Below are 26,979 nucleotides of genomic sequence, written 5' to 3' on the forward strand. Positions count from 1 at the left end.
TTGTTTTTTTAATGGTAAGAAAAATTAGATAGTAGTAAAGATAAAGATAAGTTTTTTTTTGGGTGAATGAAAGGGGTAAAGATGAGTTAATTAATAATAATTTAAAATCACAAAGAAATAAAAGAATAATAATAATAATAATCCAAAAAAACCCCACCCTAAAAATTAATGAATAAATTCATTCCAAATTGTATACATAGATAAATTTCAAAACTAACATAGATTTTTTAATATCGTTGTTGCAAGTGCCCCCACAAGATCCGATTAAATGATCCTACGACAATTTGAAAAATATAACCGTTAATAAGAAAAAAAGTGAATGTTGGAAGAATAAAAAAATTAATAGAAAAATGATAGAGTGTCTATTGAAAAAGACACTCTATAGCTAAGAGGTAAAAGTAATTATTTGCTCTTCAAATGGAATAAAAATATAGCTAAGGTACTGAAGATGCTTCAGTAGAGTGAATCATAGTAAAATATAATATAAATATGATGAGTTGTGTTTAGGCTTACTAATGCAATGAATTGTGTTTAGGCTAAAAACTTGTTTGAAATAAAAGTTTTATATGAGTTAGTTATTAGGTTCACTCTTGATATTAAGCCACATGCTCTTGCTACATAAAAGTTAGGCCAAATTGCCTAAGGTTTCTCTATAATAAAATCCATCACAAAACAAGCTTTACCCTTCCTTTTCTAACTAATAACAATTAAAAATTTTAGGGAAAAATACTCAAATACCCCCTAAACTTTCAAATAGTGGCCGTAACACCCCCTGAACTTTAATTTTGGCCAATTTACTTCTTAAACTCTAAACACCTGCCAAATCAATACATCTGTTACTCTTCTGTTAATAAACTAATGGTAAAACTCACGTGAGAGGCACGTGGGAATAAAAGCTAAAGCTAAACAGCCTGAACCGTTGAGAGGGAGGGAGAAAGTTTGAGCTTAGTTTAGAGAGAGGGGAGATGATCCAACCAGAAGTCCATAATCACCTCAGTATCCTCTCTCCGGTGCCGGAGTTCCACCGTCATCTCACTGGCTGTTCACCTCTGGTGTATTTTTCTCTTTCCCCTATTATATTTTTTTGCTGCTCTTTGTTTTTCCAATTCTCCTTGTGTGATTTTTTTTTCTTGGTTTGATAGCTGGTTGTGGTGGATTGGGTAGGCTTGGTTGTGGTAAAATGCCCATAGTTGTTTGTTTTTCCAATTCACTGTTCTTTGTATGTAAAATGCAATGCTTTTTGAGTATGCTACATAGTTGTTTGATAAAATGCCTGGGAGGGATATGGCCATTAGAGGGGTTGGTTGGTTGTTTGGCAGGATTTTAGATGGGTTTGAAATTTCTTGATAATAATTCTAGTTTATTTTGATGCATTTCTAATAACTTAATATTTTTGAGTATATTATTACGATGAATCCGTTGATGAGAATTTACTTTGGCACCATATGTTTGTGAGCTAATTGGTGGGAGAACAAGCTGGGCTACTATTATTAACTATTTACTTGGCTTTTCTATAGTGAATGTGGTATATGTAGTGTAGTTAGATGATTAATAAGTGAGCCTGATTGTTTCATATAAGCTAATGGAAATTAAAAATGAAACAAACATTAAATTTGGGACTTCAAATTAGTGTACATATCAAGTGAGGTGATTTTGTTCTCTAGTATAATATCATGCCATTCTTTTAATGATTTGCGAAAGAAAATTTGAAAAAACAGTGGCTGTATTACATTTGGTGGTTCAATAGGTTACACTGGTTTTTTAATTTTTCTTCTTCTAAATGGTTCAAGTGAGGTGATTGATGATTTCATTAGTTTAATTCCCAGAGAAAAAGAAGAAAAGGATCATTTTAACTGTCCTTAAATTTGTTGGTGGGGTTTAAGTATGTAACAAATATTTGATGTTATGAGCTTATGACTCATCCAGTTGAGGTTGATGAAATGTAGAAAACTATTATTTCATTACTTATTTCTTCTATATGCAAATTATTTATCAAAAAAAAAAAATTCTTCTATATGCAAATCCTTTTCATTGATTCAATTATATATTTTTGTTCTTTAGAACTTCTTTGCTTACATTATCAGAGTCCTGTTAATTGCAACTCAATTTTGGAAAGGAAAAATTCGACAATACCCAAACATAATGAATTCATGATTATGGTTTTATTAGATTTAGTAATATGAACTAATATCAACTGCAGTTTACGTCTTGATCTAACAAGCTAAGAATAGAGCAATTAATTTTCATGACATGTGACACAAAGTTATACTTTTTTGAATCATGTGGTGAAAGTACCTGGTTTAGGGGGTGTTCATTTGTTTCTTTTTGGTTTCATTTACTTGTGTTTGGTTTCTAAGTTGTGCATAGTCTAATAAATTTATTTTTCTTTTTATTTAATTTTTTGTTGTTGCGTAGAATCATAATGTATACTGTTGGAGAAGAACAAAGTTGCAATGCACATAGAGGATCCCTAAGTGGCATGGAGTACATATCAATATATTTTACCAAAATGTCAAACTCGTTTGTCATATGGAGAAAATCAATCAACATGAAGGAGATGTTTTCAGTGGCTTTTGTAAATCTGGACTCTAGTGCCAGCTTACTATATATACATTGCAGTGACTATCTATGTAGGAGCCCCAAAAAAAGAGCTTGTGATGTAATATACCTACCTATTTAGATTAGATGTAATATAATATAAAAATATTCACAACTATGTAATGTTCAACTTGTGAAATTAATGGAATTCCACCAATGTATGAGTTATTGAAAAAGCTTCTAGCTTGAAGTGCAGTGGAAATTTAAAGAAAATTTCTCCTTTCATGAAATAGTAGAAATTTCCTGAGCTTATTACTGAGAAAGCTAAAAAAAAATCATCAAGAAAATAGTGAAATTTATCCTACCAGGAAGAGGCCAATATATGGCTTGCATAAAATCATTCTTCTCAACTAACATTGACACTATCACTTTATTTGATTGCTTTGATATACATTAAGCAATGAAATATCAAACCAAAAGGTTTACAAATAGTAAATTGTTCTCCTCAACCACCATGAATTAAAATAACAATGAGCGTTTACAAATAGTAAATTGTTTCAAAAAAATAACACCCAATGAATCAATAATTATACAAAAAATAACACCCCTTTGTGTTTGGGATGCCTCTTATCTTCCAACCACTTATTTATTTATTTATTTATAATTTTTTTACATCTAGTTGTTACTCTCCACTTATTGCCCAATCATGATTTTCTCTAATACACCACTCCTTTAATGCCTCCTTGAAGACTACATGTGATACAAATTTGAGTCCATTTGTTGGCTATACATTCTTCATGTCAGTGTGTTGGTTAAACTCATGGAATCTAGGCCTGGAATTCCCTTCCTCATCAGATGAATTTGTAGGAAGTGACAGTAGACATTCATACATAGCTGCAATACAAAATTAACAAGAAGATTAATAGAAAGAGATGGAAAGAAAGAACAATATAGAGAGTAGAAAGAAAAAAAAAATACTAACTTCCCCATCCATAAGCTAAACTGTTTCCTTAAAGCTAGAGATTTTTACCCGTTTTATTCCCCCCAAAAAATAGAAAAGAAAAAAAAAAACTAGTTTTGTCCATATTCTTGCCACTTATTAAAAAAAAAAAATATATATATATATATATATATATATATATAGAGAGAGAGAGAGAGAGAGAGAGAGAGAGAGAACATAATTCATTGCAAGTTCTGTGACACACACACAATATCCCAAATGCAAAAAAGTTCCCTTTTTTCAAAAGGAATTGAATGCAAAATCTTAACATGATCATTTGGTGTACATATTACAGTACCAATAACTATTAACTAATTGAGGTTTGAAAGCCAAGTGCTAAAATATACACACCAAGTGCTAAAATACCACCTCTTTGCAAGCATTGAAAATCAAAATGAAGTTCTTAACCCACAAAAGTTTGTAGAAATGCATCAAAATAAACTTGAATTATTGTCGAAAAATTGCAAACCCAACTAAAATCCTACCAATCAACCAAACCCCATTAGAGAACCCTGGAATATGATTACCTAACTGCCCTGATTATATCATTTGTCCAGCTTATTATTACTAATATATGTAATGTTGTTTTAGTATTAAAGAAGTAGTTCTCATGATGAACTACCTTAATTTGTAGCAAGTAAACAATGCATATCGTTCTATGTAGGAGAAAACAAAATGGAGCCAAAGTAGCAGAGCTTGTTCTCCCACCAATTAGCTCACAAACAAATGGTGCCAAAATAAATTCTCATCAACGGATTCATCGTAATAATATACTCAAAAATATTAAGTTATTAGAAATGCATCAAAATAAACTAGAATTATTATCAAGAAATTTCAAACCCATCTAAAATCCTGCCAAACAACCAACCAACCCCTCTAATGGCCATATCCCTCTCAGGCATTTTATCAAACAACTATGTAGCATACTCAAAAAGCATTGCATTTTACATACAAAGAACAGTGAATTGGAAAAAATAACAACTATGGGCATTTTACCACAACCAAGCCTACCCAATCCACCACAACCAGCTATCAAACCAAGAAAAAAAAATCGCACAAGGAGAATTGGAAAAACAGAGAGCAGCAAAAAAATAAAATAAGGGAAAGAGAAAAATACACCAGCGGTGAACAGCCAGTGAGATGACGGTGGAACTCCGGCACCGGAGAGAGGCTACCGAGGTTGTTATGGACTTCTGGTTGGATCATCTCCCCTCTCTCTAAATTGAGCTCAAACTTTCTCTCTCTCTCTCTCTCAACAGTTCAGGCTGTTCAGCTTTAGTTTTTATTCCCACACATGCCTCTCACGTGAGTTTTACCGTTAGTTTATTAACAGAAGAGTAACAGAGATATTGATTTGGCAGGTGTTTAAAGTTTAAGGAGTAAATTGACCAAAATTAAAGTTTAGGGGGGTGTTATGGCCACTATTTGAAAGTTCAAGGGGGTGTTTGAGCATTTTTCCCAAAATTTTAATTTTAGGCATGTTTCACATAATAAGTTTCATTTTGTTCAAATAATTAAAAGGGTTTTTTTTTATCAGAAATTTATTTTATTACTTCTACATATTTTTAATTTCATCATTTTCATCATGTCATTTTATTATTCTCATGATTTTGAATTACACCACCATGCCATCAAATTTACTACTTGTTTAAGTCATTATAATAACTTCGAATAATAATCTTGTATTCATTAAAAATCAAATACCTCTTACTCACTTGGTAGAGACCGGTACATGTAGTTGAAGCTTCAATTTATAAAGACTATATTACAAAATTTGTAATATCCTTGTCAATCGAGATTTCACCTTCACACAAAAATCAACTCCACTAAACCAATGGGATAACTAGCATAAACCATTAATGATCGCACCACCACCCCCTTGCTTTCAATCCTCAAATTGGTAAGTTAAGAATCACCTCACATTTTCATACACAAAAATTTATACTTGAAAATCCTAAGACCTTCCAACATGGTTCCACTCATTCAACTTAATTCTATTCACAAAAACTCAACTTACCAACTTTACAAATCAAAATTTAGACCACAATTATGCAAACAAAGCTGGGGAAACCATCGATGTAATCTATAAACAGGCAAACACATGGAATGTATTTTCCTTACTGGAAAATATTATTTTGGGATAATTACAATAAACCTACCATGGTATGGCCTGTTTTCATTTCGCCTACCTGTGTTTCAATCATTTATACTTTACCCCCCTAAACTTCAATCTGTTACCCATCTGTTACCAACCTCACCATCAGACGTTAGAAAAACATTTTTTTATTCAAAATCATAACATAACACGGATCAAAAACACGAACCCACTCTTCTTTTCCTCACGAGCCCTAGAAACACGAAAATCTCTTGTATTGAGTTGGGGTTTTGATTTTTCTAATCGTGCTTTCATGTGAGAGTGAGGTTCTAACTTTGGATTGTCTTGAGGCATTGAATATTTGAAGATAGATCATCACCAGGTACGACATTTCTTTATGTGGGTTTTGGGGTTTAAAGTTTTGATGATAGCTTTAATTCGCAAGAAGTTGATAGTCGATGTCTTCTTCGAGTGGAAATTACTCGGGTTCAAGTGGGCATATGTGTACATATGAGACTTGTGTGCTAAGAACAAGTCCGACAGTAGATAATTTTGGGAGAAGGTTTCTAGGTTGTAACCGATATAAGGTAAATATACTTTTTACTTAATCTAGTTGATTCACGTGAGATTGGAATGTGATATGTTCAATTCAATTTATGAACAGGTTGGTCCCAAGTGCTCTTTCTTTAAATGGCTTGATAATCTCACTTGTATGCGTGGGAATGAAGCTACCTATTTGGTGCAACAAAAGCTAAATTTACTACGAAGTGAGCTGCAACTTGCACATGAAAGGGAAAGAGTAGCTACTCAGATAGCAGCAAAAGCTACCCAAATGACAGAAATTGCTCAAGACAGGGCAGCAAAAGCCACTGAGAAGGAGAGAAAATTTCGAACTTCCTTTGTTCAAGCCAAGGAGATAGCAGTGAGAGTTTTAGAGCAAGAGAGAAAGTGCAGAATTGCACTAATTTTGTCTTTTTTTTAAAAAAAATTATTTTGGTTATGTTGTTTTTATGTTTTGGCTCAAGTGAGAATGTTGGAATGATGAGATTGAGTCTGCCTTGTGGGTTGTAATATAAGCTGGTCCTTAATTATATTGTAATAGAACTATGTAAGGTTTTTTTTAGAATGAGAACTATGTAAGATGGTAGATGCTGTTGCCTTTAAACCACTGAATAATATAAGCCTTTTTAAGAGAAAGTGTTATTTATGTTAGATGTTGTTGGTATTTTTGTTTTGTTTAAAGTGAATTGGCTACTTGTGAGTTGTGAGCTGTTGGTGTTAGTGTTTTGTTGGATGTTGTGAGCTGTGTTGGGTTATGCATAAAGTGCATTGTGTAAAGATAAATGTGTTGAAAGTGAATTAATTTAAGTTTAAAGTACATGACAACTGATGTCAACTTGCAAGAAAAGACAACAAATGCACACACAAACTTGCTATTCAACACATACACCTGCTATTCAACACATACACCTACACATATAAACAAACTCATTTATGGGCAACTGCAATAATCAGAATAATAATTTTGAACACCTATTATTAAGTTGGGAAATTGTATACATATGTAAGGTGGCATTGAATAGTCTTTCATCAACCACCAATAAATTTAAGGCATTTGGTACAACAACAACCAAAACAGTTGCACCTGCCCATTGTTTACAAAAATACAAAAAGTGTTTGAACAACCATACATAAAAGTGTCTTGTCATTGTCTGTCATGTCATTGTCTACAAATAACATATAACCCTAACGCTACATAACCCTAATACATAGCAACAAAAGTGTCTTGACTTAGTCTTCATTTACTGCCTCTATCCCTGCTCCTGCCTCTCCCACCACTGCTGACCTTTCCACCTCTTGTTCTACATTTATGAGTCCTAGCTGCATCACTCTTTCCTCTCAAAGCAGCTTCTCTGGTAGCAGGTGGTCTTGTAGGCTACGAAGTACAAGAATTCACATGTTAGCTACCAATATCACAGTTTTATGAATAAAACATCAAACCTAACATAACAGTACCTGTGATGATGGTGCTCTACTGTCCCATGTTTTTGCAATGATGTATGGTGCTGACTGGCTTGAAGAGAACCAAGGAGCTCCTTTAACTGAAAAGTATCATTGACTTGGGTTTTGTGACCATAGAGTTGATGGCTATGTCTATGGAGCTTGTGGTTGTGGAGCTGGTGGCTGTGACCCTGCTGCCTGGTTGGATGAGGATGAGACCATAGTGTAAGGCTGATGTGTTGGTAGGGGCTGAGATGATGCTGGGGCCTAGGATCCTTGTCTGCATGCAAAAGGTCTTCCACTTCCCTGCAACCATATATTAGCATGTTTTTATAGTATTAGTTATTGGCATTTTGCTTTTGAATAAAAAAAATTTGTAAAAACTTATCGATTTTCCTTTCTGCAATCTCTGCCTCCTTTCCCATGGTGTCTCACCAGTGACATTGGCCTTGCATCCCCTTGTATTGTGTCCTTCCTTTTGACACCTTCCACACCTCACTAACTTGTTTACTCTAGACACCTTATAGGAGTTCCTTGGCTCATCAGCATCTCTCTTCCTCTTCATGGGTGGCCTACCTGGTGGCTTATAGTTAATAGGCGCAACAAGCTTGGGTTGGTCACTTGACATCCACTTAGACTGGCCAAGCATTGGAGGTATAGGTATCTTGTATGTCTCCACATAAGAGCATTCTCATCAGGTGTGCCAAATGCCAAATATTTGGCATTTGGCACACCAAATCACAAAATATGAGCCACATGAGATGTTTCAAATACCAAAAATTTTGGCACACAGCTACAGTACCGTCTCAAATATGAGACGATACGGACACCCATGTCAAAATTTTTTATTATTTGTTTATTCACTCAGACTTTCTCTCTCATATATTCACTCAAACTTTCTCTCTCTCATTTCTCTCATCTTCGTTCTTTTCTCTCATTTGTGTTCATTCTTTTCTCTCTGCATCTTCGTTCTTCTCTCTTGCCGATCTCACCGAAGCCGCCAATCTCACCGCCGATCTCGCCGAAGCCATCGATCTCGCTAGAGCCATAGTCGTCCTCCACAACTCCCTCTTCACTCTCATTCTCTTCCTCTCTCATCCTCAAGCCGCATGAAGCCAATCTCGACTAAAGCCACCTCAAGCCGCTGAAACCGATCTCGCCTGAAGCCGATCTCGCGGCTAATGTCTCCCGCCTGAAGCCGACCTCACCGCCTGAGCTGTGGGTTTGTTTGATTTGGGATGGGTTTTGAGGTTTGTGAATGTGGTGAGTTGTGGGTTAGTTATGGCAATGGTACTGTGGTTGTGGCGGCAATTTGGTGGTTGTGGTGGTGATTATTGCTGTGGTGGCTATTTTTTGGGTTGTTGTGGATTTCTTTTTTCTTGGTTGTGTTTTTTTTTTTTTTTTTTTTAAGATGTCGTTAGTGGATGTGGGTTTATGCCAGTGGTGGCTGTCGATGTTGTTGCGGTAGTGGTTGTTGGTGGCCATTGTTGCGGTAGTGGTGAAGGAATTGTTGTTGTTGTTGTTGGAGGAGGAGTTTAATATATTATTTTAATGTGGTGTAAATATTATTTTAATATATAGAATGGAAAAGTAAAACATCTGATAAATGGTGTATTGTAAAATGATGTGGTAAAATAGTAAAGTAGGTTTTTAGTGTGTCAAAGTGACATTTTTTATGAGAGAGCTGATGAGAATGCTCTAAGCATCATTGTAGTAGCATGAATGAGTGTAGTCTTCTGGTTTCTCACAATTCACAAAAACGGCTACAACTCCATGTTTGCAGGGGATTCTTGTCAAGTCTAATGCTCTACAATTGCATGTCTTCCTTACCAAGTTCACCACATGTCTTTCCCTTTCATTGTCAATCTCATATATAAACCTCCCAAATGGCATTGCATAGAAGCCCTTATACTCTAATTTTAACTTTTCCAACTTGTCTTGTTTGCTTGGACACAACTTGCCACGATACTTTTCTATGTCAATCTTCTTTGTATACAGCTTGGTCATGAGCCTAACTCTGATCCACTTCAGCATTTATAAAATAGGCTTGTCTCTAGCCTTCACAATCATAGAGTTAAAACTCTCACTCAGATTGTTTACCAGACAATCTGTTAAAGCTCTTGTAGAGAAGTGGGATCTGGTCCACTGTGCAGACTCTATATTAGCTAGGTACTTCCAAGCTTCTTTATCCAAACTCTTAAGATGGTCCATCCCCCTCTCAAATTCCTTGGCTGATGTTTTGCCAGCACACATCCATAGTACACTCTTCAACTCCATGCCCTTGTGGTTAACCTTGAAGTTGTTTTATATGTGCTCCACAGTTGGGAATAGAGTCTCTATTGTAGGTAGAAGGCCCTGCAATCAAGTAAGCAAGCATTCAATGTCAGTAAAAAGGTAAACATGTAAGCATTCAAGTAAGGTAAGCAAACAAGCATGATAATATCTTCTGCTTGTCACTAATGAATACTAGATTGAGCTCCTATGGCCTGCCAATGTCATTTGCAAATTGCTCTAAGAACTAGATCCAGCTGTTTTTGTTCTCTTGCTCAACCACAACCATTGCCACTGGGAATATATTTTGATATTGTCATTTCCATCATTGGCAGTGGTAGACAATAATTGCCCACAAACCTACCCTTCAAGTGACATTCATCCAGCCCAACAAAGGGTTTACAACCACCTAGAAAGCCAACCTTCTGAGCATTGTACCTAAAGTAAATCATTTTAAACTTGGGTTCTGCATCCTCATTTTCCATCTCTATTTGCAGAATCACCTTGCTTCCTACATTTGTCCTCCTTATCATTTCTGCATAATCTCTAAGTAAGCCATACTGAGCCTCTTCATTCCCAGTAATCAGTCCCTTAGCTACCTTCCTTGATCTATACACTTAACTAATACTTAAATCAACTGAAATCTTCTGCATCACATGGTGCTTAACACCTGAGACCTCTCAATTAGGATTCTTACCAAAATCCTCAAAATACTTGTTTGCTACATAGACTGATGTAACTTGCTCATTTTAGAATGTTAGGGGGCAGGTACACTTAGGATAAAGTGTCTTGATCTCAAATGTGCACTTTCCAGTCACCATTGAGGCATAACGCCTCCATCCACAATTGTTCTTACAATGTACAGAAATCTTCTTCTTCTCATTCAACTTTCACTTAATATCAATGTGATGTTGAATCATATACTCCCTCAAAACCTTCCTAAATACTTTGAAGTTTGGGAACTTATTCCCTTTTACCAACCTAGCATTTTCCATATCAGTCCTCTCATTGAACTCCAAATTGCCAGGCCTCTGCTCATCATCAGAACCATCCACACTTACAATATCATCCTCTAAAACTGGTTCAACCCACTCTTCATCTAAATCTATGTTTGGAGGAGGAACATTACTTGGGCCAGGTGTATTTGTGTTTGGCTGAGGTGTATCAGTGGTTGGAACAGTATTAGGCTCAGATGGCACTGTGTGAGGTGGAGAAGACTCACCAAAAATGTCATCAGCAAAGTCTTCTCCTTCCAAACCTTTATTCAACCAATCAAACTCCTCCTCTAGACCATCACCCCTTGTAACAACTCCTGCACCACTCCCTATTTCAGCCCCTGCACCTCCTATAGCAGCCCCTGCAACAGCCCCTACACCAACTCCTGCACCAACCCCTGCACCATCAGGAACTTCAACTGCAAGTGAAGCATTACCACTCTCCACATATAGTATGATGGTGTCTCTTGGCCCTCCCTTATTAGGCTTGCACATGGGCACCACATCTTGATCATCTTGTATAAGCCTCAAGTCTTGCTCCAAGTTGCCCCCATGACCTAAATAATGAACCCTACACGGTTCATCAATTCCCAATTCCTCACATATACCTTGTATTTCAAAATAACTAAGCCTATTAGGATCCTTATACACTGTTTCAACTTTCCCACCAAAGTATTTTAAATTAGGGTTCCACAGAAAAGCACCCCCATAATGTACCTCCAATTTCACTTTCTCATCATCCATCTGCAATAACAAATTACCATTTTACACATATACAATTAATAATTAAAGAATTGTAAACAACAAAAAAGTAAATACTTGCATGTTTCTATTTTACTTTTAGGATGCAACACACATAAAGAGACCATATTTTCTGCTTTGCTTTTGATTCTGTTTTACTAAATCTCACATGCAAACATTAAAATTTAAACCCAATAGAAACTTGAGTCCACTGTGAGACACAATGACCACAACAGACAAAATGCCCATAAACAAACACAAATCCAAAGAACAGGTGGTCACATTTTTCATAAACATCAACAAACACAACCAATATTCTCATTCCATTACAAGTAACATTGACCATTGATTGATTACTCAAAAAACAATAAAATAACCACAAGCCCAAAGTAAAAACCCAAACAATGACTAATTTCTTACCAGGATTTTAGTCCTTCGAACAACTTGTTGCTCGTTTAGGTTCACACTTGCAGCAATATTACAATATTAGATGTAGAATGTGGTGTCTACAGGGACTTTTGTGTTTCTAGGGCTCGCGAGGAAAAGAAGAGTGGGTTCGTGTTTTTTATCCGTGTTATGTTTTGATTTTGAATAAAAAAATATTTTTCTAACGTCTGATGGTGAGGTGAGTAACGGATGGGTAACAGATTGAAATTCAGATGGACAAAATGTAAATGATTGAAACACATGTAGGCAAAGTAAAAACAGGTCATACCATAGGTGGATTTACTGTACTTAGCCCTATTATTTTACGCTCGAAAATCCATTTACATAGAACCAAACACAGCCTAAATTGCAATAGTATTTTATTTATTTATTTATTTATTTATTTTATTTAGAGTGAAATTGCAATAGTAACTAGCAAGTAACAAAATGAATTATTGAAAAAAAAAAGAAAACTAATAACGTACCGCTCAAATAGTAAATACAGTCCCAAAATAAAAATCAGAGTGTCAGAGTTTATCCTTCGAAAGAAAATCGGTCTGAGACTGAGAGTAAAGTGTTTGAAAATGATGAAGCTAGCGCGCCTTTTACCTTCCAGGTATCAATTTCTTCAAGACTACTAAATCTTACTTTCAATCCAAACCTTTGTTTCTTTGTTTTCCAAACTCACACTCATTTCTACTTGTAGTTGTACTACCCTCTTTGTCTTTTCGTTCTTGTTTGCCCACCGCACCGATTATCTAAACAACATTCAAAAATTCAAGCTTTCGGTGTCCCGGAATTGGGATTTTCGTTCGCCAAAATCATCCACTCCGATTACCCCTAATAGTAATATAAACAAAATTTTGTTCATTTTTTGGGTGGTCAAGATTGTAACTTCTGATGCCTGTGCTTTCTCTATTGTGAACTTTTATGATGCTATAGCCATTACTAGCTATACATGGTCACTGTTTCTATTTGGGTAATATGAATTCTAAAGTTTTGTAATGCTGTATGGCTATTTAGCTATACATGGTCTAGATTGTAACTTCATTTATTTTCATTCCACACCTCGAAACTGAGTGAATGGTTAATTTTAGGTACTAATTGTTGTGTTCTTTCTAGTAGCAAGAGGCTTGCACGTTGTGGTTTCTCACATTTTTAGTTGAAATGAGGAAGAATAATAAGGGGGGTAAATAATTTTTATTGCACCTTGATTTTGATTTTGCTAGTGTAAAATTTAATCACTTTATTATGATTGAATCCATTCCACTAAAGATACATGTTGGGGCATCGCCTACTAGCAATGCTGCATAGAATGGTGTAAATGTGGTCTATCCTGGTTAGTCCATTGAAAATCCATAACAGACCTCAAAATTTTGGGACCAAGACTTGGTTGTTATTATTGTTGATGTAGATCCCTAATCTTGGGTATTCAAATTTTCTTTGTACCATGTTAAATTGTTCTTATGGTTGGTAGGCTATAATTGCTTTCCATTACATATACGCCTTAAGTAATAGGTACCTTGCATTGTGTGAATGCTGTGTCTTTTGCATGAAAACGCTCTTTTTCATGGGTAATAGTTGTTCATTTATTTATTTTTTTTTTGTGGGACTTAAAATGGCTTTATTGATAGTTTGTTACAAGAATTTGATTTTGTTTTGAACCACAACCCCCCCCCCCCCCCCCCCCCCCCCAAAAAAAAAAAAAAAAAAACTATTGCAATAAAATTAGTTATCTTTTTAATTTAGCTGCCATTATATCTTAGTAATTTCACTAACTTTGACACATGTAAGCTGCAGTCTTGAGTTAAACGCATAAATCTTCCATAAATACTCTTTCCATTTATTAACCACAGGAGCCAGTTGTCTGAAAAACTGTTATATGGGAAAGCTGGTGATGTTAAAGATGCTTCACGGTTGTATGCTTTTACATCTCGGGCTGGGATATCAAATGCTAGAGAGAATTCTGCTGCTAAAGGTTCTAATTCATTTATGTGGAATACTTTCAAGATTTTGTTCATTTATTTATTTTATTTTTTGTTGTTGTTTTTTTTTTTTTTTTTTTTTGGTTTTTTAAATCAAATGATTGATTATGGTCTGATCATCCTTGTTCATTGGGAACTAAACCTGCAGGATATATTGCAGATCGAATATTTGCTCCATATTCGGTTTATAAGGGCAAAGCTGCACTCTCTGTGACTCCTGTTCTCCCAACTTTCACCAAGTTGGATGTATGATTGTTTTTTTGGTTGCTTTTACAATTATTCAAGTCCTATTTCTGTGGAGTTGAATTATGCCTCTCCTCATTTATATATTTTCTGTTGCATAGTCTGGTAGTCTTGTAGTTGATCGCCGCGGTGTCATGATGATGAAGTTCTTACCTGCTATTGGTGAGCGCAAGTATGATAATGAGAAGAGACAGGTAACTTTTCTTAGCTTCCCCCCCCTCCCCTTCTTTTTGGTAATTACCCCCTATTTGTTTTGTTGACCTTGGTCAAAGATGAAAATATTTTACAATGACACAAATGCAGTGACAACACTCCCAATAACCTCAGTCTCAACCTTTTTCTTATAAGAATAGGAGATGCAATTTAAGATAGAGGTTATTGGCAACTTTTCTTAGTTTCTTTGTCATTACTTTCTTAATCTACTTATAATTTAGATCCCCAGGTCATTGCACCTTTCACATGGACAAGCAGTAACCAGAATGTCTAATTGTTTAATTGCCATAATGATTGACACATGGCTAATTTTATGCACCTTTTAGCTGATACATGCTGTTTCTCCATACGGCTTAACTGACCAATTTAGTGGATGTTTTGTAGGTGTTTGCTTTGTCTCCAACAGAGGTAGGGTCTATGATAAGCTTGGGTCCAAAAGATTCTTGTGAATTCTTTCATGATCCATCAATGCTATCAAGGTTGACTTTTTTTCCTCGACATACTACTCTCATGGAAATATTTGTAATCTGTAGACCTAATTTGTGATGGCCAAGAATTATATTGTGATTAAACAAAGTTGTTCAGATGGCATCATCTTATTGTTTTGTTGTGCAAGCATCCTTTTTTCTATCTTAATGCCATATGATAAAAAGTACGTGCTTAGTCTTGATGAGCAATTTATGCTGCAGTAATGCGGGTCAAGTCAGGAAGAGCTTAACAATTAAGGCGCATGCAGATGGTACTGGCTATCTTATTTCTTTGAGTAAGTACTCTTTCTGCTTATATTTGCACAGACTTGCTCAAATTCACTTACTCTTTCTGCTTATATTTGATTCCTGAGTTTGTTTTATTTTCTGTTCTTGTTGAAGTGGTGCTAAATCAGTTTTTGTATCAAAGCTCGTTCTTATACATAATTCTATCTAGATTTGTTAGACTTGATGTTTGTTTATTTATGATTGGAGCTCTGGAGAGCTGCCTCTTATTAATATTACCTCTCTAGTGATATTTTGGATTGTATGTTAGAGCAGAAATATGTACATTTTGAAAATAAATTATGTTAGTTTGTGGGATTGGAGAGTGTGTTTCTGGTAGTTGTTCTAATGGCCATTGATTATGAATCATATCCCTAGAACAACTTTGAAAACTAGGATTCTTTGGGACATTGTTGCAATGTCTAGGGAGGTTAGGAGTGAGTGAAGCTGATGTGCTGTGATAGACATACTAGGTTCATGCTTTCATATTGAGATTTGATTTGGCTACAAATGATAAGTGGATTTATACTCAACTACAGAAGTTTTGAGATATATTTTTTTGACATATTGTTTGCCTGAGTTTATTAGTTCCACAGTTTCCTTTTGAATTATTAACCTTTTTTATTTTTTCCCAATTATTTATGTGCTTCTTTTTTGGCAGATGTTGTCAACAATATTCTTAAAACCAAAGAGTTCTTCACTGTTCCTGTCACAACTGCCGAATTTGCAGTGATGAAGACAGCTTGCAGCGTATGACCAAATAAAAACTTTATCCACTTTACCCTTTCCTTCAGTTTGTATTTTTATTCAGTTAATTGAAATCATGGCAATAGGAAAATCTTTTATAGGATAATAGTGATCATCGAATTCATGACAGCTGGTGTGACGTTCACTGCATTGAAATAAATTTATCACCATCTTTAGTGAAATAGACAAAGTTACCTATTGGTTACTACATGCGCACATGAAGAAATGGTTTGTGAAGTTTGGCAACTAGTGAAACTCAGTACTTGTGAAGCATTGTGCAACCATTGGTTCTCATAATTCATAATATGGATTAAGTGGGAGAAATGTAGGAAAAGGTTGTATCATAATGATGAAAACACTCTGAAGATAGTAATTCCAATCCTCAATGGTGGGATTAATTCCTTAGATCTGGACATAAGTACATTATTTATTGATATAGGTCAAACTCACTTACTCATCAATAGGTATTAATTTTTATTTTTAAATGCTGAGTGAGGTTTTAAATCATTTAGAAGCATTTCTTCCCATGTAATTAACCTCTTGAGGTCAACATTCACTTTGATTTGTTTTGCAGTTTGCTTTGCCCCACATCTTGGGTTGGGACCGGTTAACTAATAATCCTTCAAGAGACTCAAGACGCACAGTGGGGCTCCCATCAAAGGTGGATCCACAATTTTTGGATTCGGAGTGGGACAAATGAAGTCATGACTGCTGGATCAACAACTTTTGGATTTAGAATGATGTTCCAATTGCCATTTGTAATGTTGTCCCTGTGCATCGGTCATCAATTCGGAAAAGATTGTTTTGTGGGCTTTGCCAAAACTGTGTGCCTTTATTATGTAGACTTCTTGTATTCTATAACTAAAGACTTCCTTTTCTGTCTTTCCGAATGAAATTCGTAGTAGTAAAGAAAAAGAGGATTGGCATGAAAAGAGACGCTATTATGTTAAATTTTAAATTTTAAGTGTGTTAAATTCCTAGTGCTGCCACCTGCTAATCCTATACATGGCCAACAAATATTTGCTGTATTCCACTTATGTGTATGTGCCTTGAGAGGAACTTGTACAATATTTGCTTGAATGCGTGAATAACTTTCTGTATGCAATATACATAGTAAAAACTAAAAAGTAATCTAAGCCCAGAATCTGGCTTTTTTTTGGGTACTGAACGAAACTTGCTAGAAGATTAGAAGTAGGAACAAAATAGGGTGTTTTTTGATCACCGGATGCGGGGCTGCTCTACCCAATCAAATGGTAGTGCATTAGTATTTGTTTTCCTTACCCGACCCAATTCATTGGTGCCCTACCATACCCAGTTCCCTTTACGGATACTGGGCCACCAAGTTAGAAAGGTCCATATAGACCAATTCACACTGGCCCAACACCCACCCCGCCGGCCCGGCATATAGTCCAAAAGCCACACTCTCTTTCAAACGAAACGCAGCTACCCTCAACTGTCACTGCCTTCTCTCCCATATAGCTTTCCACCATTGCCCGTCAGTCTACTTTTGTTTTCCAGTGTGGTGTTTTCTGAAGTTAGGGTTTGAAAGAGCCTAACCCGCTCTCTCTTCCATTTGTTTTTTCTCTCGCCTCTTCCAATCTCCCAAATGTTCAGTTGTTGCCTTGCCGCTAGCTTCTAAGACAGACCCAAGCAAGGTGAGTGTTTCTTCTTCTTTATTTTAACTGTTTCAATTGCTTTTGTGAGTTCGTTTGGTTGTCTTTTTTTTTCAAAGAGCAGTAAATGGAATAATACACTAAACCAGAAGAAAAAGAAATAGAAGGAAAGAGAAATTGAGATTGATCAACTTCTCTATTATTCTATCTTCATCTATTTATAATACTCTTTATCAATACAACTCATATAACAGTAGCTAAAACTAACTCTGAGATTTTCAACATTTGCTTTATCATTTTTTGAACAAATATTTCTCTCTCTCTTTTCCCCTTTTCTATTGATATCAGTTTCTGTTTAATATATTTGTAGAAAAGGCTTGGTTATGAAACAATGCTATGAGGTGATGTTAACAATTATAACATACTGTATGAATTGAACTCTATTACAGCTACGCCTCCATAGAAACTTTTGTTAATAGTAAAAGAACGAAGAAACATAATGGAAAACTTTCATTTATTATATATTTCGTTCTTCTGCCATTTTTGCAATAGTTGATAATGATATTGTTCAATTTCCTTTAATCAAACATCATTCCAGTTTTTGAGTATGCTGTTGCTGAGCCATATTATGAGTTAGAAGGTTAGCCTATTCATTTTGAAGTGCTAAAATTCCTAAATTTAAATTTTATTATTTTGATTTATCCTTCTTCTAGTTCTAGTTCAAATTCTAGTTGGTATTGTGCAGAAGAGCTCCCAACAATTTGGGAAATGAAGAAGAATGACACAAATAGAGATAGAGATAGAGATAGGTGGCAAATCCTCTACATTCCAGACAAGCCCCCCATACCGCCCAACCAACAACAACCCACTGGTTACTTTACTTTGCCAATCCCCCCATTCATACATACTACTCTGTCTCTATCTCTGCTTTTATTATTCAATATGATACATACATTCAATCTTTATCTTCCATAAACTTATATTTCGTGTTTCTTTGTATGCATGTATAGTGAATGTTTTTGCTTCAATCATTGACCCAAAGCTTGCTAACACTCTTATAAGGTTAGTTACTTTCTAATTTGCGCTGTTTTGTTCTTTGTAATCCAAATGTTACATTCTAGAATATGGACAACATGGGCTGATACAAAAATAAACACCATTCTTATACCATAATATATAGTTGTGAATTGTATTTAATAAAATTTTGTGTGGAATTTTTGCTAGGCGATTAAATCAGATAGCACCACTAGAAAATCTCCGCCATGTGAAGCGGATCCGCAAAAAGCAGCTCGAAGGAGGTATTTATTTATGCAATGCTTATATATATATATATATATATTTATTTATTTACTTCAATGTCTTCAGAATATAATGGTGAAATGTAACTGACTTGATAGGGAAAACTGAGTTATTAGTCATCTTATGTCTAGCATCTGAAAATGACAGTCACTTGGACACCATGCAACATGATGTTCGAGAGCTTGTCAATTCCTACCAGTTGAGTGCTTTTATTACAAAAGTGGGTCTTCTTTTTCTGTTTTATCAATTTCTATATCAATGCTCGTTTACAATTATTTTTACTGAAAAATAACTTTATATATATATATATATATAGTACTCAAGTCTAGTTAAGACTAATATGTTTTAATCTTCAATTTAATCTTTTAGGTTTGCAAATTTCCCGCATCATCAAAAGAAGAGTGGGAAGAACAATGCAAGCTTTGGCCAACGTCATATCATCCACCAACCTAGTAAGCCCTTTGCTATAATATTAACATTTTTGTTCAAAGGTATTTGGTCATGCATTTTAGTTATCCTAGTATGGTGCTTGATGACATAGGTGAATGTTACATGAAATTAATAATTATTTTCTAGTTTAGCATTTGGCATAGGCTTCATTGATAATTTTTTTATCTTCTTTTTAGGTATAATCTTGGGATATCTCTATCGATATATGCATATATAACACACACACACACACATTCAAGTAACATCCTGATTTGCTTCTGCTATTGGTTTTTTCTTTCAAGTACAGCAATATTGATGGCATTACTGGATTTAATGAAGAGGACTCACAATCAGTTTTCAGCTTCATGAGATTTGCTGTTGAGTTGGCAAAATCTGGTGATGGCTTGGTATATTACTCATCTTTTCTTAAATATATGTGTCTTAGGGATGATTTGACTTTAATAGATTGGGTTATTCAACTGAATCCATTCCCATTAGTTGAGTAAGTTACCTGTTCCACTACTTGACTAAGCATAAGCTCATAGCGTTCAAGTTAAGACTAATTTCTCATTTGGTTTTCTCTAGCCAAGTTAAACTGGGGTAGGATTGTTTATTATACTTGGTTTTATTATTAAAAAAAAAAAATTTTGGGGTAGCATAATTTGTTTTAATTGGGGCTATATTGGTCATGTAATCTAGTATAGGAGTTCAATGCCTACATCTTTGTCAGCTGAGAAGCAAAACTTTTTAAATTATAAAACTTGTACTCAAGACAGTCGTAATGTCTTACCTTCTTTAAGTGGTGCGGACTGATGGGTTGGGAGTATATTAGACAATAACTCTGTATTACATGGAAATGGGTTTATGTCCATAAAAAGGTTGTTTAAGTATATAAAATGGGAGTATATAGACAATAAATAGATACAAAATTTGAGTTGGGTTGGGTTGCTCGAGCTCTTAACCTATGTCTCACTCAGTAAATCTTATATTTAATGGTTTGTAATATGCTTATCATGGATCTTGAGTTTATTCAATTGATGCATCAGATTAGTTTGATGAGGTGGAGAATTTCCAAGTTGAGCAGTCTCCTCCTAGGTAGAGAGTGAGAATGTGAGATGAGCTTATTTCTTTTTGGTTGGGTTCTTAATGTAGTTAGTCTAGTCTAAAAATGGCAAAAGTGGGGCATCACATATCCTGGTGGGTAAGAGATGTGGTTAACACAATGGGGATTTGAAAATAGGTAACTGTACTTAAAAAGAGAGATAAAGCAGACTGTATTTGAAGATGTATGACACCTTAGGAATTAATCCCAGTCAATCTTTACAGTGCTTCAAAATCATCAAGAGTACAAATCATCATAGCCTCACCACTGGCTGAGGCTATGATCAATTTTTTATATATTTATCTTCCTGTTTTGCTCTGCTTTGCAGGTAACTAATGCTGCGGTGATAGTGGATCCTTCAGTTAAGAAAGTGATTGCAAGTGCATGTGATGAAATTTGCTCTTGGAATATTCCCACTAACAATCAAACCAGCTCCTTTAAAGTGCCAGATACCTGCATTTCTCATTCCAATTCCAATAGAATAATAACCCATGACACTATACCTTCAAATGGTTCCACCAGCGAACTCAAACAATTATGTACCGGTGCCTCTTGTTTATACCCTTGGCGGTGGTCTGAGCAAGAATTATATATGCCAAATTCTTCTTGTTGGCACCCTCTACGACATGCTGCTATTGTAGCGATTGAATGCTCTGCTGCTAGAGATAGGCAACTTTTCCCTGATTTGGGTGACAATGAAGATAAGTCTTTTGAATTGGATCATATGCATTCTTCCACCAGCTCTCCAGCAAAAAGACAAAAAGTCAATCTTGAAAATGTGAGTTACCTTTATCTCTGTTTGGACTGTAGAACTTTCTATTGGGCCAATTTTAGGATCCACTAAATAGGGCTGCTCCAGGCAAAACATATACAGAGTGCACTTAGTATTTGTTGCTGTGCCTTATATACTTATAATACATATCTATTGTGGTTTTAAAAAGAGGGTTTTTAAACAAAAAGAAATCTTCTGAATTGTATTGGGTTTGAAATACCATGTTTATGGATTTTTTTTGAAAACAAAGAGAAAGCTATCATCTTCCGTATGGAACAATTCATGCTATTTTATAAGTTTTTTATTTTATTTTTCTCTTGGGTGGATTTTGTAGTTTCCTGAAAGGTCCTCCAATACCTTTGCATTTATAAGATATTTTAAACTATTACTGTATGAGGGGCCTGTCATTGTTAGAACTGTGTTATCTGCTTCCACAGCAGGTAGAACTGTGGAAACAGAACTTCTGAGGCACTAGGGAGCATCATTTCCGTTGAATAAATTTTTTATATGTTTCTTTTGAAGATTCATAGTGTTAAATGCTATATGTCAGCAAATATTACACTATTTCAGGTTGAGGACACTGAGAAACTGGATACTCTTACTGAAGGTTGTCATCCTGTAGCAGCCAGACCTTATCTATGTACTGGGTATGACATCTACCTTGTTTGGGAGCCATGTACAATGTAAGTTTGCTAGACACAAGAAACCTTCCCTCTTTTTTTGGTCATATTTTATTTTCTCAAAAGTAAGATAGCTTTTTGTAGCTTTTAAGACTTTACAACTCCACTAAGAGTAGTATGGTTTGTTCTAAGGGTTATATAAGATAGCTCTTGGTTGTTTTGTTATCAAGTATCAGCTGCTTGGATATGGATTAATGTGAGTGCATTACCTACTGTTTGGTATCTTTTGTTGGTAAAATGAATATTTGTCTCTATTACTTGTGCAATCTATCTATGCTGTCAGCAAAGGACGTGGCACTGCTCTCAATCAATTGCTTTATGCTGCTCAATGGGTTGGAAATTAAATTTAGTTGATAGATATGGATACAACTAATCATAAGTACTTGAGTGTCTTAGGCTGTTATCCATTTTTTTGATTTCTCACTTTTGGTTGAGTCTTGTGATACTTTGTGAAAGCAGCCTAAGCATAATTCATTTTGGCCTGCTTGACATCTGAATGTTGTGAGTATTATTCATCATCTTCTAGCCTTATTGGCTCAAACAGAAGTTTGCAAGTATTAAACATCATCTTTTAGCCTTTTTGGTTCAAGCAGAAGGTTGCAATTGAGATAAGTTGGTTATAAGTTGCTCAGGCTCAGGTCATTCTGGCTGATGAAACAAGTTTTTCTTCTTTTGAGTTCTCTTGATATCATTTCTTGACTCTATCCCCCACCTTAAAAAAAGACAATAATTCTCGCAGCATTGTTACAAAATCTCTTCTACATTTTGTTCTCTGGACTCTAACAAAAGTGATGGAAAGAATCTACACCAAATTTTTTGAAAGAAGACTTTGTTTACATTAATGCTGGACATTATGTGATTTAAAGGTCTCCAATGAAAGTTCCGACTGATAATATGTACGCATTAAGATTTCAGTTCTAATCATATCATCATTGTCAGAAAATGATTATTGATTCACTCTACCAAAGTCTTTGTATAGTTTTATGTATTGCTTGATTTTTTTTTTCTTCTTTCAAAGATATCCAATTTCTGATACCTTGCCTCTTATCTGTAATAGGTGTGCAATGGCACTTGTCCATCAACGAATTAGGCGCATTTTTTATGCTTTCCCAAATCCTAATGCTGGTGCCTTGGGCAGTGTTCACAGATTGCAGGGAGAAAAAAGCTTAAATCATCACTACGCCGTTTTCAGGGTCTTGTTGCCTGAAGAGGTGTTAAGTGTGGAATTATAACAAAATTTTATCTCTTGTTAGTTAACAAGTATGTGGAGGTCCTGATGATGCTAGGGACGCACCAGCATTGAGGTTCCTCATACCTGCCCAATGAGATGAATGTGATTTATTGCCTCATTTTTAGTATTTTATTTTTGTGCTAAGTTAAAAGAAGGCCCTTGGATACTGATATGCATCTTTTCTTTATATGCAGTCAGTTTTGTTTTACATGTAAACCAATTTTTATTCTTCTCAGTTTTGTTTAGCATGTAGACCATAAAATCTTAGAACATATAATGAAGAATGTCAGGCAGAATACAATCATGGCAGAGTTTCTTTTAAGCAATCACCAGAATGATGAAGATATAACTATAAGCAGGCCGTAAGGCTTTGCATGAGTCAGGCTTCATTGTGTTTTACGGTTGTAATTAACGAAAAACAGTCATTAAAAATTTGGAAAATCAAACACTGTACAAACAGTGAAAATTTCTAATGCATTGTTTTATGACTAGAGAGTAAACGTTACTTGTTAGCTGTTAATTTAGAGAAATCTTTAGAGGCAATATATTTAATACTTGTGAAATTGGTTCTTGTGCGGAGAAAACATCTAATGAATAACTTGTCATGCCTGCCAATTAGTTAGCACAAAATAGAACCATGCAAAGCTTTTCTATAAGGTGGTATTATATGTATCTAATGAGAGAGTGGATACATGTTTCGGATATAATGCAGGATAGATTTTCTCGCTCTCTAATACTTGTTTCTATTTATACTTGTAAATACTTGTAAGCTGTAATATTAGGAGTCCACAACACTTTATGTGGATTTCTTTCTTCTTTTGAATATGGATTTTCTCTTTTGAATAAAACAAGGTGAAGGAGAAATATATTGCACGTACAACTTGGGCAAGAAAAACCCAAAATAACATGGAGGGATTACCTCCATCTAAAAAAGACAAGATTTAGCCATTTGGCAATAAATGCCAATCTAAATTGAACTTTATGACAAAAGACGTGAGTTAAAAAAAATTATTAGTTTTATTATTAGCTCAATGAAATGAATAGCAAAATTTGGACCGCTAAAGTATGAAGTCGATGGCGTGCCTCCTTTCTAGGAAATACGAAGTCTTACAAATTTGGTATATTGTTTTGGTCCAACTTAGCTGAAAACCTTTATAATCTTATATGACATGAATTTATATAAGGACACCTATAATTCTTTGATGTATGTTTTTGCAGATGATATAATTTTAGTAGATAAAATCAGATTTGGATAAATGCGTGCGTGTCAACTCAAAATCACAATCCCAATAGTAAGATGGTACGATTCCTAGAGATATTTATTAAAAAAAAAAAAAATTCGCATAAATAAGCTCACTGTAAATAGGAACAATGGACGAAGTGGTTAGCAGGCACACACAAACGCAATACTATTTAATGATTTTATAATACCACCCCGGCCTTAGTTTATGATTTTATAACAAATCAATGAAAGTCAGAAAGTGGTGCAAAAAATAAACTGCATGATTATTAAGCAAACAGATGCTGCCACTGAAATTTACGTAATTCAATTTATATATATACACACACTTTCTGACACATAAAATTTATATATATAAATTTGTGTGTCATACTGAAATTATATGTGTGTGACACATATAATTTCAATTCATATAAAATAAAACCAGCACATATAGCTACGTATAAAACACGGTTAACAAATTAACAATTTCCAAACTCCAAAGTGGTGCAATATATGTGTGTAAGGGGGTGGGCTGTGCTAGTGGTGTTGGGCTACTTCCTACTGCACTAAGCCCAAGTTTTCTGGATAAGAGAGTCGGGACCGGTCCAGTTTCAGTTTAAGTTGGTTCGACTTGTGCGCAAACTAGGCCAAGTCTGCCAGGGATGTGTTCACGGCAGGCGAAACTGTTTCAGACAAATCGTGGCAGGCAGACATAATAATAATAAAATAAATAGAAAATATCTAGCCACTTAATGGGGAATTGACCAAATAGCCCCTAAAATCAATTACAGCAACAATACTAATTGTTTTCTTTTTTACGGAAGAGAAAAAAGAAAAAAAAAGAAAGCATAACAGAGGACATCAAATGTTAGTCGGAATATTAGAGGAAATCGACCGGAAATCTAATCCGCAGGAGCAAAACCACAAAGGGAAGAACATCCCTCCTCAAAGTAGTTCATCTCTCAGAAAAGAGTCCTGCTGTAGAGGTTAACCGCCCTGAGGGAAACGGGTCTGAGTGGTTTTCTACGTAGATACTCTTGAGTTTTCTTACAGAGGGCCGGATTTCATGAGGGAGAAAAGGGACCAATCTACCGGTGCATGCCCACCTTTCTAATTCTCACTATTTCTTTCTTTCTTCTCACTTCGTTTTTCTTTGTTATTTCATTTAAGTTTTTCTATTTCTTAGTCAAAGTTCCGTTGTTTCTCCCCCCTCTATTCACGGCAAGACCCTCCTTTTATAGTGCTTGCTGTGACCAGATTTTACTGTTTTAGCCCTTAACTCTCTTTATCTAGTCTGGGTGTACTGGTCGACCATCACTGTTCCGTCTGTGTGTCACCCTCTCATCGCTAGACAAGGAAGAGTATTTTGTTTGCTAGTCTGCCGTGGCATTATTTTCCTGCTACGGTTTGGGTTATTTCTCTCTCCCTATCCCTCATGGCATGCACCTAATGGTTTCAACTCAGCTTGCCTCTTTTGGGTAGTAAGCCATCCCAGCAAGACACCTCCCCGAAAGAGCCTGAGCTGAAACTTTCAAAATAGATTTTTCCCCTCTCCCCACCACCAAACCATGCCCTCTGATTCTCTGACCCCCCGACCTCACCATGCTCTGTATTGGCTAGATACAGGCTAGTGGTGCCTGGGCCTTGCGTGTGCCTTGCGCGTGCCTTCATTCCATATGTGTCCAAAACTTGCCTGTTGCCCATCCGTCTGCCGTGGTCTGGAGGCTCGTCGTCCGTATTTTTTGACCTTTTATGTGGGCTGCTTTTTGTTTTCCCGCTCCTTTCAGGAGCTGGGTTTTATTTGATGATGGGTCTTACATTTCTTTGGCCCATTCCTTGGTTTCTTTTATTTCTTGCAATGTCGTTCTGTTATTTCTGCTATAATAACTTAATCCTGCTGAGCCTCTTTTAGGCAGCCGTTTATTCCTTCTCTCAGTGGCTTGGCATGGCCATTGGTCTGCTTTTATCTATGGGCTCCTATGTCCCTTTTGGCTTTCCCTTGGGCATCCTCAGCCCGTTTGCTTTCTTTGGGCTTCCTCGGCCCTTTTACTAATTCTACATTCTCATGAGTTTTTTACTAACTTCATTGAGCTTCCCTGACCTAATAACCTTATTCTTATCCTTGGGGTTTATGGGCCTGCCATAAACCCCTTACTTTCTTAGTTTGCATTACTTTAGGCCTACGGTGGCCCTTTCTCGCTTTTCTACCTCATACACTGCCCATGGGATGTTATTTCTCTCTTTCCTGGCTTCTTCAAGCCCACTTGCCTCTTCAAGACCCATTTGTTTATTTCTTGAACCTATGATCCATTATTCTTGCCGCTTGAGCCTAATGGGTTTTGCTGTCTGCTTTGTCAATTCTTTGTTGCCCTTGTTATTGGGCTTTCTTTCTTTCCACCTAGATTCTCACAAATGGCCCTCAACAATGTGAAAGCAAAGCAGGGAAAAATAATAATAATAATAATCAAGAGAAAGGCATTAAAAATATACTATATAACCAATACTTAATATTAATCTCTAAATAGTATCCAAAAACCCATTCTTAGGGTCAATTTGAGATCCGCTTATTTTGCTGAAATTGAAAACTTTTTGTTAAAATACTGTAGAAAAGGTAAAAGTTAGCT

At 35.5% G+C, this 26,979-nt stretch overlaps 2 protein-coding genes and 2 long non-coding RNA genes across 10 annotated transcripts; 3 read left to right on the plus strand and 1 right to left on the minus strand.

Moving 5' to 3' along the window:
* Positions 1-842: 842 nt before the first annotated feature.
* On the plus strand, positions 843-2,777 carry LOC126699172 (uncharacterized). Its single transcript, XR_007646704.1, has 2 exons — positions 843-1,054; positions 2,416-2,777. It is a non-coding gene; the product is annotated as an uncharacterized LOC126699172 (long non-coding RNA).
* Positions 2,778-3,034: 257 nt separating this feature from the next.
* LOC126699991 (uncharacterized) lies at positions 3,035-4,925 on the minus strand. Its single transcript, XR_007646955.1, has 2 exons — positions 4,656-4,925; positions 3,035-3,432 (listed from the first exon to the last, which is right to left on the minus strand). It is a non-coding gene; the product is annotated as an uncharacterized LOC126699991 (long non-coding RNA).
* Positions 4,926-12,522: 7,597 nt separating this feature from the next.
* Positions 12,523-16,981, plus strand: LOC126698613 (single-stranded DNA-binding protein WHY2, mitochondrial). The gene is made up of 8 exons (XM_050395968.1): positions 12,523-12,683; positions 13,924-14,045; positions 14,201-14,298; positions 14,397-14,489; positions 14,893-14,987; positions 15,198-15,271; positions 15,922-16,010; positions 16,582-16,981. Exons 1-8 carry the CDS (start codon positions 12,652-12,654, stop codon positions 16,705-16,707), a joined length of 729 nt encoding a protein of 242 aa, XP_050251925.1. The 5' UTR covers positions 12,523-12,651; the 3' UTR covers positions 16,708-16,981.
* Positions 16,982-17,412: 431 nt separating this feature from the next.
* Positions 17,413-23,515, plus strand: LOC126698612 (tRNA-specific adenosine deaminase TAD3). 7 transcript variants are annotated; one of them, XM_050395966.1, is made up of 11 exons: positions 17,414-17,662; positions 18,219-18,260; positions 18,366-18,491; positions 18,631-18,682; positions 18,845-18,918; positions 19,051-19,139; positions 19,289-19,371; positions 19,656-19,755; positions 20,779-21,228; positions 21,793-21,905; positions 22,960-23,515. In XM_050395966.1, the coding sequence occupies exons 3-11, from the start codon at positions 18,389-18,391 to the stop codon at positions 23,132-23,134; spliced, it is 1,239 nt and encodes a 412-aa protein (XP_050251923.1). In that variant the 5' UTR covers positions 17,414-17,662; positions 18,219-18,260; positions 18,366-18,388; the 3' UTR covers positions 23,135-23,515. The 7 variants fall into 7 exon arrangements, with proteins under 7 accessions (XP_050251924.1, XP_050251923.1, XP_050251918.1 ...); XM_050395961.1 differs by having other exon boundaries at positions 17,415-17,662; positions 19,018-19,139; XM_050395963.1 differs by having other exon boundaries at positions 17,415-17,662; positions 18,369-18,491; positions 19,018-19,139.
* Positions 23,516-26,979: the final 3,464 nt, after the last annotated feature.

The sequence above is a fragment of the Quercus robur genome, chromosome 9 (genome assembly GCF_932294415.1).
Source record: "Quercus robur chromosome 9, dhQueRobu3.1, whole genome shotgun sequence".
NCBI classification, from domain to species: Eukaryota; Viridiplantae; Streptophyta; class Magnoliopsida; order Fagales; family Fagaceae; genus Quercus; species Quercus robur.